Source organism: Trichosurus vulpecula, chromosome 3 (assembly GCF_011100635.1).
Source record: "Trichosurus vulpecula isolate mTriVul1 chromosome 3, mTriVul1.pri, whole genome shotgun sequence".
Lineage (NCBI taxonomy): Eukaryota > Metazoa > Chordata > Mammalia > Diprotodontia > Phalangeridae > Trichosurus > Trichosurus vulpecula.
The window spans coordinates 93,746,638-93,763,802 of record NC_050575.1 but is presented as its reverse complement, the minus strand read 5'-3'; the positions used below and the strand labels follow the sequence as shown (position 1 = coordinate 93,763,802).

General features: G+C 38.1%; 1 protein-coding gene across 1 annotated transcript; it reads left to right on the top strand.

Annotated features, from left to right (window-relative positions):
• The first annotated feature begins 1,238 nt into the window (after nucleotides 1-1,238).
• On the top strand, nucleotides 1,239-9,365 carry LOC118842139 (N-formyl peptide receptor 2-like). The gene is made up of 2 exons (XM_036749764.1): nucleotides 1,239-1,304; nucleotides 8,250-9,365. Exons 1-2 carry the CDS (start codon nucleotides 1,239-1,241, stop codon nucleotides 9,363-9,365), a joined length of 1,182 nt encoding a protein of 393 aa, XP_036605659.1.
• The last annotated feature ends 7,800 nt before the right edge of the window (nucleotides 9,366-17,165 follow it).

Below are 17,165 nucleotides of genomic sequence, written 5' to 3'. Positions count from 1 at the left end.
AATGACAACTCACATCTAGGTCTCATGATTCCAAATCCAGTGCACTTTCCCCTATAGCCATCTTTCAGACTGGTGTCCATGACATTATAAGATGTCAGAGATAGAATTGAATGTACTATAGGAAACAGGGAAAGACTTCTCAAATTTACACAATGAAAAAAAACTTTTCCTAGTGGTTTTTACTGAGTAGAATAAGCCTAGAAAGGAAAATTCTCACTTTCCCCATCACCAAAATTGCCCTTTCACAAAACATGATCTCTTAGAGGGAAAAAAGAAGTTACATAAACATAGAATACAGAATGTAAAAGCTAGATAGAACTCGAGAGAATAAAATATAGAAGGTCAGATTTCGAGAGCACTTTGTGAAATAGAACAGAGAACATTGGAACCAGAAGGGTTTTTAGAATGATATGGAATATCAGAGGTGGAAAGGTCTTTAAAAGATGGACTCTAGAACAGTTTCAGAAGAGAACTAAAAAATAAATTATCACATCACACTTTTACTGTTGGATCATTTCAGTTCCAACTCTTTGCAACCCCATTTGGGGTTTACTTGGCAAAAATGCTGGGGTGGTGGTTTACCATTTCCTTCTCACTCATTTTACAGATGAGGAACTGAGGCAAGCAAGGTTAAATGACTTGCTCAGTGTCACACAGCTAGCGAGTATCTGAGGCCAGATTTGGACTCAGGTCTTCCTGACTCCAGGGCCGGTGCTCTATCCACTGCTCTACCTAGTGCCCTATCACATCATTATAATTTTATTATTGAAAATACCTTAAAAGTAGTACTAACAAAATATTCTTTATTATACGGGATAGTTACCTGGAGGGGAGAGGAGGAATTCTGGGGGAAATGAAAGCTATGTAAAGTAAGCATATTTAAAATATATGTATTTTTAAAAGTAGCTCCACTGTAATCATTATCAACATTTTTTTTTGGCAGGGGGGAGTGCTATTTACTATACCAAGCATATTATAACTGCAAACAGATTATCTTTCCCATATCCCATCAAGTGATCCAGTACTAGTCTTCACCCCTACTCCCAGTCACTGTCCCAAAATAATAGCCAAATCATAAAACACTCATGCATCCCTCTGTTCCTCTTTCTCCCCAGCTGTTTTCTTACATCACCCTGGTTCCCAATAATCATACCAAACCTCAAGTCTTCTTTGCTCATTTCTTTCCAAAGACTTAGCTCCAAACTTTCAGTAGAGACTGTCATCACCTCAGAAAAAACATGGCATGGAATGGAAGCAGCCAAGAAATATTTGTCTCCTGGGGTCTAGAGACCCAGACATACACGGTAAGCTGAAAAGGGCTAAGGGATATTTTAGAAGAGACATTTTATATATAGGAAAGGGAGAGCTCAGAAGACAGGAACTGTTGCATCTGGGGTTGAAGAAGAGAGAGGCAAAGGTGGTTTCTAGAGGGACAACCTTATTTTCAACACTCAGCTAAATATCTAGAAACCTAGGGGAAACTCATGGCCCATCTTTTACTGTTTTCATTTTCCCCAGCATTCTCATTATCCTCACAATCTGTAAACATCTATTGCATATTTACTCTGTGCTATAGAGTAGCCAAAGGAGCATAACAAACAATCCTGTCCTTGAGAGGCTCCTAGTCAAGTTGGGGAGGATATAGACTTAAGGCAAATGATTATAATGCATATAGAGAGTTTTTGCTAAATGGCAATGCTACATACTCGATGTGTGATCTTGAATAGGCTATTTCTACTCTTTGAACCACAGCTTCCTTTCTCTTTCTTTAAAAAAAAAAACATACTACAGTTAACCCTTCATATCATGGGAGTTAGGGACATGGTGCCCCTCATGATGTGGAAAATCTGCACAAAATTCTTTGGCCCTCCCTTGTTACCAGAAAAGAAGTTTAAAATTATATGATATTAAAAGAGAATATAAATTGATATTATACAATACTATACAAGTATTTTATGCATTTCTGAGTTTCTCAACCTTTTCTGTGTCATCTGCTGGCCTTTGTGTGTCTCCTGCAGCTTCTGCAAAACACCTCCAAAATTCCCATTCAATTTCTTACGCTGACCCATGATAATTGAGACCATGGGGAAAGCAGTAATGTGGAAGGGGTAACTATTGATTTCCTCTGTTTTATGTAACAATGGTTTCCCAATATAATCTTCCTTCTCTTTCCTCCCCCCTCCAGCATCTTTTCTATAAAATAAGGAATCACAGATTTTAGAGTTGAAAGGAACACCTTCATGGCTGATCTGATCCAACTTGTACCTGAAAAAAAGGTCTTTTCAACAACATATATGACAAACGGTTCTCCAGCCTTTGCTTAGAGAACCCAAGTAAGGAGGGTCCTCCCCACCAGTAAGGTTAATCAGTAAGTGAAAGATCTTTCCTGCGCATTGAATAGGCCTCTGATGGAGTCAACAAAGGGAGGCCTGATTAGAGGCAGGTGCACACCTTTGTGAGGCCAAGCAGGGATTAAAGACTTCCCACCCACTCAATAGACCTCTGGTGGGGCCAATTAAGGGAAGCTTAATTAGAGGTTTATTTGTAGGCAGGACTAATCCGTTTACTTATTAGGCACTAAACCTCAGGCCTACATCCTCTTGCTGATTGCGCATGAAGCCCTGGGGCCCCAAAAAAGAGTACATACAACCATAAGGTAGCCATTGAGAACTGAGAATTCAGAATTTGGAAGTCTGAAGAAAAGCCAGAATTCAGAATCCAGCCCAAGGAGAATGAGATGATGGAGCTACAGAAAGAGTGTGTAGAGTGGAAACCAGGAAGCCCAGAGACCAGAAAACTGAGGGGGGAGAGAACAAAGGCAATCACATGAGTGATTGTTTATGGGAAGGCCCTAGCAAGGAAGGTTACAGGATGACTTTGCTAAAATACTGTTATAATTTCCTTGTTGCTACATTGAGGTGTGCTTACTGGTTTTGCAATGTAATCACTGCTATATCAAATTGGAAGTGTTGGTCCTTGGATATGATCCTCTGGAGTCTAAATAAATGTTATACTTCCTCTGCCTTCTACCTAGAGAGTTTCTCATACTTTGTGATTCTGAACCATACAGGCATGTTCATGGTCATCCTCGAGGTCATGAATCTTGCCTTACTGATACACCACCTCCTGAGGATGTCCATTTTACTTCTGGATACTTATACTGTTAGGCAGATTGCCTAATATTAAGCTGAAATATACCTCTTAGCATCTTCCACTTACTACTGCTCTCCAGGGATGAGCATACTATGTATTAATTGTCCTCTTCCACAAGACAGCCCTTCAAATACTTAAAGATAGCTATCTTGTCTTGTTAAAGTTTTCTCTTCTCCAGAAAAAAAATGTCCCCAAGTCCTTCAATTAATTCTCATGTGACACAAACTCAGCTCCCTTCAACATCTTAACTGACCTCCTTATAGATGCTACTTCCCAAAATGTGTGTATAGAACTAAACACAGTATTCCAGAATACTCCAGATGTATTCTGACCAGGGAAGAGATGCAAAAAGTAATACCTCTGCATTCTTAGAAGCTATGGCTCTCTAAATTTATCCTATGATCAGATTTGCATTTTGGAAATAGAACTGCCATAGCTTACTGTTAAATTATATTGAACTCATGGTCTAAAGAGACTCCCAGATTTGCTTAAACTTTTTTAAAATGTTATTTATCTTTTTCCATAAGCAAAATTTATCTTTTCCTCTTCTCACCTTTTCTAGGCCCCATTGAGAAAGAAAAAAAACCCCACACACCCTGCTATGACCATGAATAGTCAATTAAAACAGAATTCCACATTGGCCATGTCCAAAACAATATGTCTCCATTGGCACTCTGAGTGCAGAATCTTTGATAGGAGATGGGTAGCATGCTTGATTACAAATCTTTTGGAATCATGACTGGTCTTTGCATCGATCAGAATTTCTAAGTCTTTCAAAGCTGGTTGTCTTCACAATGTTGTTGTTGCATAAATTGTTCTCCTGATTCTGCTTCCTTCAGTCTCCGTCAATTCATACAAATTTTTCAGGTTTTCTCCAAAACTTTCCCCTTCATCATGTCATTCAGCACTTTAGAATTGCATCACATTCATATACCTTAACTTATTCAGCCATTCTCCAGTTAATTGTCATCCCTCTAGTTTCCAATTCTTTGGTACCACAAAAAGAGTGACTATATATAATTTTGTACATATGAGTCATTTTCCTTTATCTTTGATTTCTTTGGGGTATAGACCTAGTATTGCTGGGTCAATAGGTATTAAGAACTTAATGACTTGGGTGCATTGTTTCAAATTGCTTTCCAGAATAACTGGGCCAGTTCAGAGCTCTACCAAGAGTTTGTTACTGGAGCCCTTCTGACATTTGCCATTTTGGGGATGAGTTTTGATACTCTGAGGGGTGTGAGATGATACCTGAGAGCTATTTTAATTTGTATCTTCTGCTGATTTGATAAATACACTGTCTTTGTCTTTAAGTTATTGGTAAAAGTATGAAAGAACTCACAGCCACACATATATTCTAGATGCCTTTCTGGATGACATCAACCCATTAATAACTACGTCATTTAATAATAAGTCATTTAACCAATTCCAAATCCAACATGTTACGTTATCATTTAGCCTATATCTTTCTGCATTTTCTACAAGAAAAGCAGGAGAGACTGTCGAATTCTTTGCTAAAACATAGATAGGTTATATTTACAGCTTTTCCTTAATCTATTTGATCAGTAATACTGTCAAAAGATAAAAAAGAAATGCATTTAGCCTAGTATGACTTATTTCCCCCAAATCAGAATGTATTGATAATTAATATTTATTTTTATTTATTTATTTATTTTTACCTTGTGATTTTTCTGGATATAGGGTAGCTAGATGGTATAGTGGATAGAGTTTTGGCCCAAGAGTTAGGAGGACCTGCGTTTAAATCTCACCTCAGATACCTAGCTGTATGACCCTGGGCAAGTCACTTAACTCTATTTGCCTCAGCTTCCTCATCTGTAAAATGAGCTGGAGAAGGATATGACAAATCACTCCAGTATCTTTGCCAAGCAAACCCCAAATGGGGTCATGAAGAGTCAGATATGACTGAAACAACTCAACATTTCTGGATATACTCACCAGCACCTTTGTGCCTTCCTTTGAAAAATTATTGGTATCTCCTTTTTTATTACTTTCCTTTCCCAATATATCCCTTCCCCTCCACCCAGAGAGCCATCTCGTACAAAAACTAAACTAAACTTAAAAAAATAAACCAAATGCAGTTTAGCAAAATTAATCAACACATTAAAACAAGCCTGACAGCAAATTCTTCCTCATCTACAGTCCCCCACTTCTGCAAAGAAAGGAGGGAAGTACATTCTCATAGCTCATCTTCATTGTGAAGCTTGATCATTATAATTACACAACATTCAGAATTATTATTACTGTTGTCCTTTCCATTTACATTTTTGAAATAACTTTATATATTCTTTTCCTGGTTCTGTTTGTTTCCCTTGGCATTAGTTCATATGTCTTCTTTTGCCTCCCTGTATTCTTCATGCTCATTGTTTCTTTTGGGGCAGACATTCCATTACATTCCTGTGTTTAAATTTGTTTATCTATTTCCCATTTAGTGGGCATTCAATTTGTTTCTGGTTATTTCATATGAAAAAAGTTCAGATATAAATGTTTTGGTGCATATTGGATCTTATTTTTCATTTCTTGGAAATGTGTCTAGATGTATTGCCTTCCCTTTGAACAAAAGCAACAACCAAAAAACCCCCAAAAACCAATTCAGCAAAACCAGAGACAAAATAACTGCATGCGGCAGCATAGGCAACACGACACACCTGCGGTTCCCACCTCTCTTTTGAAGGAGGAGGATGTATTTCATCATCTGTTCTGAAACCAACATTACACATACTCTATTTTTGCACGAATCCATGCTGTCTTTTTGAGATCACTGTTTCCTTTTCTCAATATTCACCAACCATGCCTATATAGTAATAATAACATCTAACATGTAGATAGCATTCACTGCCTTCTAGGCACTGTGCTAAACTAAGAATATTATCTCATTTGATCCTCACAACAATCCTGGGAGTGATACTGTTATTGTTCCCCCCTTCACAGATGAGAAAACAGATGCAAACAGAATTTAAGTGACTTCCCCAGGGTAATACAGCTAGTAAGTACCTGAGGTTGGATTTGAACTCAGGTCTTCCTAACTTCAGGCCTGGAACTCTATTCACTAGCTGCTCTGTTTAATAATACATTACAGAATCTTTTCCAGGAATTGACATTAAACTCAATGGCTTAGAATTTGCAGTGTTATTGCAAAAGTAGAATTACAGTGTATCTTTCTTTTATATAGAAATCTGGATGACATTTACTGTTTTCTAACTCTGCAGTACTTCTCTTATTTACCAAAACATTTCAAAAATTGTTGATGGGGACTTATCAATCACATCTGCCACATCTAGTAGTTTTTCTGGATCATATGACTTATATTTTTAAAAGGCAGCTAATCCCTCTTTGTATCTCCATACTTATCCTGGGTATCGACTCCCTATTATCTATTTCTGTTTTGTTGGTGGAGAAAACAGAAGCAAAATAAAAATTCAGCAGCTCTGCCTTCTTGACATCATTAGTTATTGGCATCCCACCTGATCTGAACAGGAGTCTTCTTGCTTCTTGTATCGTGCTCTTTTTCCTAAACTAGTTAAACATTTTCCTTTTGTTGTTCTTTAGTTTTGTATCAGCTCAGTTTCAAGTGTATCATTCGTGATACTATTCTTAAGAGAACTATCATTTTCCTTCTCCTTGAAAGCAGAGACTGTCTTGTTTTTTTTTTCTATCTATAACCCCAGTGTTTAGCATAATGTTTGGCACATAGTAAATGCTTTTTCATTCATTCATTAATTCATTCACTCATTCATTCACTCTAACATCTTTATCTTTAATAATCTAAGTTCTGTTTAATGTCTCCTTGCAGCTCTACTATTTTATGGCTTATGTTTAAAGGGGTCTTCTAGCTCTGACATTCTGTGTTTAAAAATATCTTCTAATGTCCTTTCAAGCTCTAATATTTTGTGGTGAAAGGTCCTTCCATTTTGGACATTCTGGTTTTTTTAAATTTTAGGGTTCCATTCATCTCTAATATTCATACCTAATTTAATTTTCCACCCTAAATATGTTGTGTTTAATGTTCTAAGGTCCTAAGCCTTAATATTTGAAATTTTGGATCCTTCCAGGTCTTACATTCTCTCTTTTCCATTACAAAATTCCTTCTAGTCCTAGAATTCTATGCTTTTTGTTCAAAGACCCCGTCTGGTTCTCAAATTCTGTTATGTATGTTCTAAGGATCTTTTTATTTCTAAAACTCTGTGTTCTAAGTTTTCAAGAACCTTCCATCCATGCCATTCTATGTTCTGTATTTTAGGTTTCCTTCTACCTCTAAAATTCCATTTTTATTCTCTGAGGGTCCTTCTAGCTCTGATCTGCCTAGATTCTATGGTCACAAGTACTTTCTGGCCCTAATGGTCTATGTCACATTTTATAGTCTTTCTAGCTGTAACTTTCTATGTGCTGTGTTTCTTAGGTCCCCTCTGCATTCAAATTCCATCTTCCATGTTTTTAGGCTCTTTCTAGTTCTAACATTGTAGTCTATGTATGTACCTTAAGATCTTTCTTACCTTTAAGCATTATGCTTTAATGTCCCTTCCAACTAACATTCTGTGTTTTCTGTTCTATGTTCTAAGGCCCTTTCAAGCTACACCAGTCTGCACTCCAATTTCTCCAGGAATCTTTAAAGATGTTATTTTCATCCCTGGTTTCTAAGTGCCTCAAATATATTCTGCACTTCTCTTGGGAGGATTACTTCTACAGCTTACATATATACAGTATTTTATTGCTACAAAGCTTTCCTCCATGCTACCTCATCTGATTCTTGTTGAATGAAGTAGTTTAGGGATTATTATCCTTATTTCATAGATGAGGTAACAGAATAAGAGTTAAAATAATGTCTGACATAAAGCTATTCAATTCCTGAGGTAAGTCAGCCTTGAGTCAGGTCTACTGAGTCCTTTGTACTTTCTTCTGGACCACTCTCATTATAGACTGGATTTAAACCATTCTTTCTGTCATACCACTTGAAGCATGGGAAGCAGAGATAAGCACCCCAGAATTCTTATTTGAGGGAAGGAATGAGTGGGTGAGAAGCACTGAGTGGGAAGCTGATTTGTTGGTGGGTAAACAGGAATGAACTGTTTCTGTTACAGGTCCTTCCCATGGAGAACATGACAACATTGCCCCAGAATAGCTCCTTAGCACCATCAGAGACATCTGTTGACTCACCTCACCAAGGCTGGGCTACTCTTGACATTTTCTGCATAATCATCTTTGGAATAATATTCATCATGGGTACAGCTGGCAATATGCTTGTCATCTGGGTGGCTGGTTTCCGTATGCCTCGTACCGTCAACACCGTGTGGTTTGTCAACCTTGCTATTGCTGACTTTGCTTTTTGCCTCTCCCTACCCCTCAACATGGCCTTTGTGATTCTGCATAGAAACTGGCCATTTGGTCGGGCTCTCTGCAAACTCCATGGTGCCATGAATAATCTCAACCTCTTTGCCAGTGTCTTCCTAGTGTCCCTCTTTTCTGTGGACCGCTGTGTAACCATTCTTTGGCCCCTTTGGGCCAGGAAACACCGAAGGCCACAACTGGCAGCCCTTGGGGCTATGGGAGCCTGGATCATGGCCCTTGCCTTCTGTAGCACCTCACTGATAATCAAGGACACAATTACATACCAAGGTATCACCTACTGCTACAACAACTATGATATCTGGAATGAAACCCATGGGAACCATGAGCTGTGGAAGAAGATTGCCATCCCTCGGTACCATGCCCTTATTATCATCCGTTCAGTATGTGGATTTGTGGGGCCAATGGTTGTCATTGTGGTCTGTTATGGCCTGATAAGTGCCAAGCTTTGGCAGAATCAGCTTGCATCATCTGGCCGGCCCTTTCGGGTCCTTATGGCTGTGGTTGTTGCCTTCTTCCTCTGCTGGCTGCCCTTTCATGTGCTCCAGTGGGTAGAATTCATTTCCTCATTGAAGAACCATCAGGTCCTCTATACCATTGTCCAACGCCTGGGTGCAGTTGTGACCTCCCTGGCCTTCTTGAACAGCTGCCTCAACCCAGTCCTTTATGTTTTTATTGGGCGTGATTTTCGTGAGCAGTTGCTCCACTCTCTGCCAGTTGCTGTGGAACGAGCCTTGGCTGAGGAGCCACAGAATGAAGGACATCCCTGTTGCAGGTTGCAAGAATGTAAGGTGTCCTTGGATCCTGCCTCCACCCCATCCCCATGTGTAGCTAAGTTTAGAAGGCTTTAAGACCGATATCAAAAATCATGTGTAGCACACAACTCATGACTTTCAAGACTCATTAAACACTGGTCAGAGCATCCTGTACCCTCCCTTTGTAACTCTACATTTCTTCATCTGCAAAATTAGAGAGTTAAACTAGACAGCTTCTAAGGTCCTTTTCAGCTTTATAACCTATGATCCTATGACATTATCTTGCAAAAGACTGAGGGCAATTCAGGGAGAGTTGAATAAGATATAATCCTTGCTGTTAAGGGAGTTCTCAGCGTATTAAGTGGAGGATCATAGGATCATAAGTGTATAGTTGTAAGGGGCCTTAGAGATGCTCCAGTCCAAGCATACTTAACTTTAGGTCCACGAATCCTTAAATCTTCCACAAATAGATTCAAGGTTGTCCATGAACTTAGATGGGAAAAAAATACTTCCTTATTTGAACAAGATTGGTTTTTTTTGTAATCCTGTGCATTTTTTAAATGCATTTAAGGACATTATTCTGTGAAGGGGTCTGTAAGCTCCACTAGAATTCAAAAGGGATCCATGACACCAAAAAAGTTGAGAACCCTTGACCAACCTCTTCGCTTTACAGTTGATGAAGTTTAGTGAAAGAGAGTTAAGTGAGTTGCTGATTTAAATTAAGTGACTTGGGGCAGTTAGGTGGAGCAGTGAGTAGAGCACCAGCCCTGGAGTTGGGAGGACCTGAGTTCAAATTCGGCCCCAGACACTTGACACACTTACTAGCCGTGTGACCTTGGGCAAGTCACTTAACCCCAATTGCCCTGCCTTCCCACCTCCAAAAAAAAATCAAGTGACTTGCCACTTAAGTAAGTGCCCACGGTCACTCAAGGGGAAGTGGTGTAGATTGGTTTCAAATCAGGTCTCCAGATTCCCAAACCAGTGCTCCTTCTACCCTATCCAACTTGGCAATGAACATATATGATAACACTAGGCAGTATAAATTCAGTGGTACAAAGTCCTGGAGATGTCAGGTGAGGGGAGGACTACTATGTACTGGGATGGTCAGGATTTTTGCCCTAAAGAATCAGGGGAGATTTGATTTGGTCCTGAAAAATGGGTAGGATCTGGAGAGGTGGAGGATAGGGAAAAGAACAGTAGAAAAGACTTTTTAATGAAATATTTTCGTGGAAGTACAGATGACGTATTTAAAAATTTTGTAGAAAGCGCAAAGCTGGGAGGGAGATCAAACACATTAGATGACAAAATCAAGATCCAGAAATATTTCTACAGAGATACCTGATAAGATGTAAGAAGAGACCTGGAGAGATAATAGTTGCTTTAAAAAAAATTGGAATTTTTAGTGGACTGCAAACTGAAGATGATTCAACTGAGTAATATGGCAATTAAAAAAGCCAATGTGGGGTAGTGTAAGGAGAGAAAATAATTGCTTGTTAATTTTTAAAAAGTAAAATAAAATAAAAATTACATTAAAAAACTAATGCAATCTTAGACTACATTAAAAGAAACATAGTGCCTAGAATAAATCTTGCTCTATTCTGCTCTGGATGGAGGATATCGTTTTGCTGATTTCATTGACTACTTACATGAATTCTCATTCCTTGAGTTTTGCTTTTCTATGTAAGTTGGCACTTCCCGGAGAGAAGATTTCACTAGCCCCTGTCTCTACTTTCCTTTACAGCGATAAAAACCCTATATACCATATGACCCAATTCCACCACTCTGAAGATAATGTGCACAAAGATTTGCAGTTAAATGTATGTCTTCCTGTTCTGGTTTGCATATGGAAACAATCATCTGATTTGGTATTTGTTAGTCTTGAAAATAAAGAAGTAAAAAAATATAGCTAAAGTTATAGTGTGTAAGTTCATCTTAGGAGAAAGAAAACATACACTTACGCTGGGAACAGATATATTGGCACTCATGCCTAGCTAACTTGTATTTGGAATGATTGCTGATTACACACACACACAGACACACACACACAGACACATACATATATATATACATCTATACATATATATATGTGTATATATACATATACAATATGTGGTATGTATGTTTTACACATACACACACACACACACACACACACACACACACACACATATATATATATATATATATATATATATATATATATTTACATATGATATATCCTAGGTAGAGCCTAAATTAAGGGGCAAATTATAGTCCAGATTACTGATTGTTAAATCATCCATGAGTTGTGACTATTTGTGATGTAACTGTAAGAAAAGTACCCATGTATACAAAATCTGATTCTTTTATTTCTCTTAGTGCCAAGAACAGGGATTTATGTATAGGAGGCACATAATAAATGTTCCTTGAATTGAATCACTTTCTCTTCCTATTTCTAACTCCTTTGAAGAGGGACTCTTCTGTAAGCCACAACCCTGAATGACACATCTTGGGAACATTCTAACCCTGAGGGCAGAAGGAAAGAAGACCCAAGACCAAACACTAGTAGTGTTATATAGCACAGTCCACCTTCACCCTTTTTCTAACACACACTGAAGGATTTAGAGATAGAAGGAACAATGATGGTCATCTTGTCCAACCACCTCATTTTATGGGTCAGGGCACTTAGGGCCAGAGAGGAAACATGACTTGTCCAAAGTTACTTGGGCAATGAGAAGCATGACTAGGATTCAAACCCAAGTTTCTGTCACCCAGATCAGGATCTTTCTACCACAGTATACTGTAATTTTGCTCTATATAGCAAGAAAATTTTGAGCTAGGCCTTAGGGAAAAAAAAAAGATGACACAGCCCCCGCTTCCAAGGACCTTACGATCTACTATATATGTTTATACAATATTAGATGTATTTTATGCAAACAGCATTTTCCTGAATGCCAAGAACAGAATATTGTGTAGAGTAGCACCTTAGCAAATATTGGTTGAATTGAATGTCAAAGAGATATCATTTTTAGAGTGGTACCTATGTTTGATGTTGGCCTATGTCCCATGCCAGTATAGTGTGATTTAATCTAATTCTTCTCTTTATTTTTTAGGAAAGCTTCTGAATCCCATCCTCATCCTGGTAGCATTGAGTGGTAGATTTTTTGCCTATGACTTAGCCATAAAATCTCTGGGAGACCCAGAGACCCAAAAATCTAATCCTGCAAAGGGGATTAGAAACAACCAGGGTAGAAGACCTAGGTCTTTTTGTTTGTTTGTTTTCAAAAAGAGGCTTAAAGCCTAGAATGAAACACTTGGAGGCATGTGCATAGGGAATATGGGAGATACATGAAACCAAGAGGTTCCCTAGAACCTCTGGTGTTATGGTCTTTGGGAAGAAGGTGGGAGGATCACTGATGGTTTTTCGGAAGTCCATAAAAACTTCAGGAATCATATAAAGGGACTTACAATAGCTCATAAAGAATCGATATGGTTTTCCTCCCTCTATGGTGAGTCCTTTCTTCCTGCTTAGGTCTTAATGTCTATCACCTAATCATGAACGCTTTATTTTGACTCCCCTCAGAAAGGAACTGAACTTGGAGTTGACAAAGCAATATCCTGATAATTCAAGTCAGTTTATCTCTTGCATAGCGTCTTTCACAGTCCCCTAAAGATTTGTAGTGCCTTCTTGTGGTTTGAACTTCTTCAGGAAAACAAATACATTGTGAAGATGCTTAATAATTAACTTCCTCCCTTCCCATCAGATCTGCACTCTCCAAATAACTCACAGTAATAGCTGGGAGCAAAGCATAGCTTGTATGCCTCCTCACATTTTGGTATTTGTCTTCAATGCAGGGATCATATTGGTCATATTCTTCTCTTCTCAAGAAACTTGCTGCTTAAAGATTCCTCTTTCTCTAGAAAGCCATATCTCTGAATTTGTGAACTTGTGAAGCAATCTCCAAGGCCAGTGTTGCCTAAGAAATCCTCTTTCTCTGAATGAGAAGCTAGGTGATTGGGTAATGCTGCCTTGTCTATCCCATCTCTTTGAACTAGGAGGCAGAGGATCAGTAATTACATTTTCCATGAACTCATTTTGTGGGCAACTAAGTGCAACATTTACCCGTATACAAGTTTCTGCCCCAAGGCTGTCATTAATGTTCCTTAGGGTGTGGAAGTGAATAAGAAATTTCTCTGTACATAAAGAAGAAAGATGAAAGAAAAGAAGAGAAAAGAAACCAAAAGAAGTATGGTTGGATTTGTCAGCTTACTTTTACAGGGCATCACAAAGGATGGTTCCTACCAATAAATTCCATCTTCCTATTAGTTTCAGCCAATTCAAAGATAAAACCATAAGATCTAGAGCTAGAAAGCAACTTTGAGGCCATTTATTCCAACCTCCTTATTTTATATATGAGGAAACTGGGTCCCAGAGAGATTAAGCAACTTTCACAAAGTCATACATGTATTTGGCAGAAGAGTGGAATTTGAACTCGGATCCTTTAACTCCAAGTTCAGCACTCTTTCTACTGCACTATACTCATCTTGAGGTGGCCTCGGTTACTGATATTTAATCAGGAAATGTTGGTGTCCTCTTAACAAGGTGTTAATAGGTATATCTATATCTTGTAAGGGGAGTCATGGGCAGTGAGCCAGACAATAGCTGATTGCCCTGTAAGTTTAGAAAGTTGGTTGGGAAAACTCTCCTCATAGACCCCTCATATACTTCCCTTGGTTAAATATGTACTGTCTCAGTAAAACAAACTAAGCTTCTTCGGGCATTTTGGTCCAAATTTCAAATTCTGGAAACCTAATGAAGTTCCAACAGTTCTCCTCTTTTTGATTACCTTCTCCAGTGCCTTGATGGGGCAGCTAGGTAGCACAGTGGATAGAGTGCTAGCCCTGGAGTCAGGAAGAACTGAGTTCAAATCTGGGCTCAGATACTTACTGGCTATGTGACCCTGGGGACATCACTTAACCTTGCTTTCCTCAGTTTCCTCAACTATAAAATGAGCTGGAGGAGGAAATGGCAAATCATTTTGTTATTTTTGCCAAGAAAAGCCGAAATGGGGTCATGAATAGTCTGACGTGACTGAAACAACTGAAGAACAAGAAGTGCTTTGAAATGAACCCCCTCAGTGTCCATGAAGCATAGGTCTTAGATACTCCCCAAATTCTCAATATTTAATACATATAATAATATATATAATTAATATATATATAACATATATAATAATATATCATACAATAAATATATGTGTGTATCATACAATATACATACATCATACAATGTACAAGATCATATAATAAATATATACAATATATCTCTCATAGCTGAGCAGGCATGGAATTTATAATTACTCCCAAAGTCATAATTGGGCGAATTCAACACCATAAAAAGTGTTATAAGGTTCTCATACGATCCATTCTGCCTAGGTGCTTATGAGGCTCTGACCTAGACCCCTTTTATTTTATTTTTTTAGTGTCTTCTTTATTCATTTATTCATTCATTTATTCATTCATTCATTTGTTTGTTTGTTTATCTATCTATCTATTTATTTAATATTTTTAGTTTTCAGCATTGATTTCCCCAAGAGTTTGAATTACGAATTTTCTCCCCATTTCTACCCTCCCCCCCACTCCACGATGGCATATATTCTGATGGCCCCATTCCCCAAACAGCCCTCACTTCTGTCACCCCACTTCCCTCCATCCCCTTTTCCCTTACTTTCTAGTAGGGCAAGATAGATTTCTATGCCCCTTTGCCTGTATATCTTATTTCCCAGTTGCATGCAAAAACAACTTTTTTTTTGAGCATCTTCTTCTAAAACTTTGAATTCCAAATTCTCTCCCCTCTTCCCTTCCCACCCACCCTCTAAGAAGGCAAGCAATTCAACATAGGACACATGTGTATCATTATGCAAAACCCTTCCACAATACTCACGATGTGAAACACTAACTATATTTCCCTCCATCCTATCCTGTCCACCTTTATTCAGTTTTCTCCCTTGACCCTGTCCCTTTTCAAAAGTCTTTCCTTTTGATTACCTCTTCCCCCTATCTGCCCTCCCTTCTATCATCCCCCCTTTTTTATCTCCTTCCTCCTTCTTTCTTGTGTGATAAGATACCCAATTGAGTGTGTATGTTATTCCCTCCTCAGGTCAAATCTGATGAGAGCAAGATTCACTCATTCCCCCTCACCTGCCCCCTCTTCCCTTCCAAAAACTGCTTTTTCTTGCCACTTTTATGAGAGATAATTTACTCCATTCTATCTCTCCCTTTCTCCCTCTCTCAATATATTCTTCTCTCATCCCTTAATTTTATTTTATTTTTTTAGATATCATCCCTTCATATTCAATTCACCGTATCCTCTGTCTATACACACACCCACCTATATATATATACACATATACATATATATACATATATGTATGTATGTATATGTATATGTGTATGTGTATGTGTATGTGTATGTGTATGTATATGTATATGTATATGTATATGTATATGTATATGTATATGTATATGTATATTCCCTTTAGCTACCCTAATACTGAGGTCTCATGAATTATATACATCATCTTTCTATATAGGAATGTAAACAAAACAGTTCACCTTTAGTAAGTCCATTATGATTTCTCTTTCTTGTTCACCTTTTCATGCTTCTCTTGATTCTTGTGTTTGAAAGACAAATTTGCTATTCAGTTCTGGTCTTCTCACTGAGAAAGCCTGAAAGTCCTCTATTTTATTGAAAATCCATATTTTATCTTGGAGCATTATACTCAGTTTTCCTGGGTAGGTGATTCTTAGTTTTAATCCTAGCTCCATGGACCTCTGGAATATCATATTCCAAGCCCTTTAGTGCCTTAATGTAGAAGCTGCTAGATCTTGTTTTATCCTGATTGTATTTCCACAATACTCAAATTGTAGCTTTCTGGCTGCTTGCAGTATTTTCTCCTTGATCTGGGAGCTCTGGAATTTGGCAACAATATGTCTAGGAGTTTTCTTTTTGGGATCTTTTTCAGGAGGTGATCAGTGGATTCTTTCAATTTCTGTTTTACCCTCTGGCTCTAGAATATCAGGGCAGTTCTCCTTGATAATTTCTTGAAAGATGCTATCTAGGCTCTTTTTTGATCATGGCTTTCAGTTAGTCCAATAATTTTTAAACTATCTCTATTCTCCAGGTCAGTGGTTTTTCCAATGAGATATTTCACATTGTCTTCCATTTTTTTCATTCCTTTGGTTCTGTTTTATGATATCTTGATTTCTCATAAAGCCACTAGCTTCCACTTGCTCCAATCTAATTTTTAAGGTAGTATTTTCTTCAGTGGTCTTTTGGACCTCCTTTTCCATTTGGCTAATTCTGCCTTTCAAGGCATCCTTCTCCTCATTGGCTTTTTGGAACTCTTTTTCCATTTGAGTTAGTCTATTTTTTAAGGTTTTATTTTCTTCAGTATGTGTTCAGTATTTTTTGGGTCTCCTTTAGCAAGTCATTGACTTGTTTTTCATGATTTTCTCACATCACTCTCATTTCTCTTCCAATTTTTCCTCTACTTCTCTAATTTGCTTTTCCAAATCCTTTTTGAGCTCTTCCATGCCCTGAGGCCAGTTCATGTTTTTATTGGAGGCTTTTGTGTAGGCTCTTTGACTTTGTTGACTTCTTCTGGCTGTATGGTCTTCTTTGTCATTAAAGAAAGATTCCAAAGTCTTAGTCTGAATCTGAGTCCATTTTCACTGCCTGTTCATGTTCCCAGTCAACTACTTGACCTTTGAGCTTTTCATAGGGGTATGACTGCTTGTAGAGTAGAGAGTACTTTTTCTCAAGCTTGAGGGGCTTTGCTGTCATTTTCAGAGCTATTTCTATACAGCCAGCTCTGACACAAGCACTCCTCCTCCCCCAATAACCACTAACATGGA

Bases quoted from the DNA above. Each gene is read 5' to 3' on its own strand.
- LOC118842139 (XM_036749764.1), top strand. From the start codon at position 1,239: ATGGCATGGAATGGAAGCAGCCAAGAAATATTTGTCTCCTGGGGTCTA. The intron at 1,305-8,249 runs GTAAGCTGAAAA...TTTCTGTTACAG, and splicing joins TAGAGACCCAGACATACACG to GTCCTTCCCATGGAGAACAT.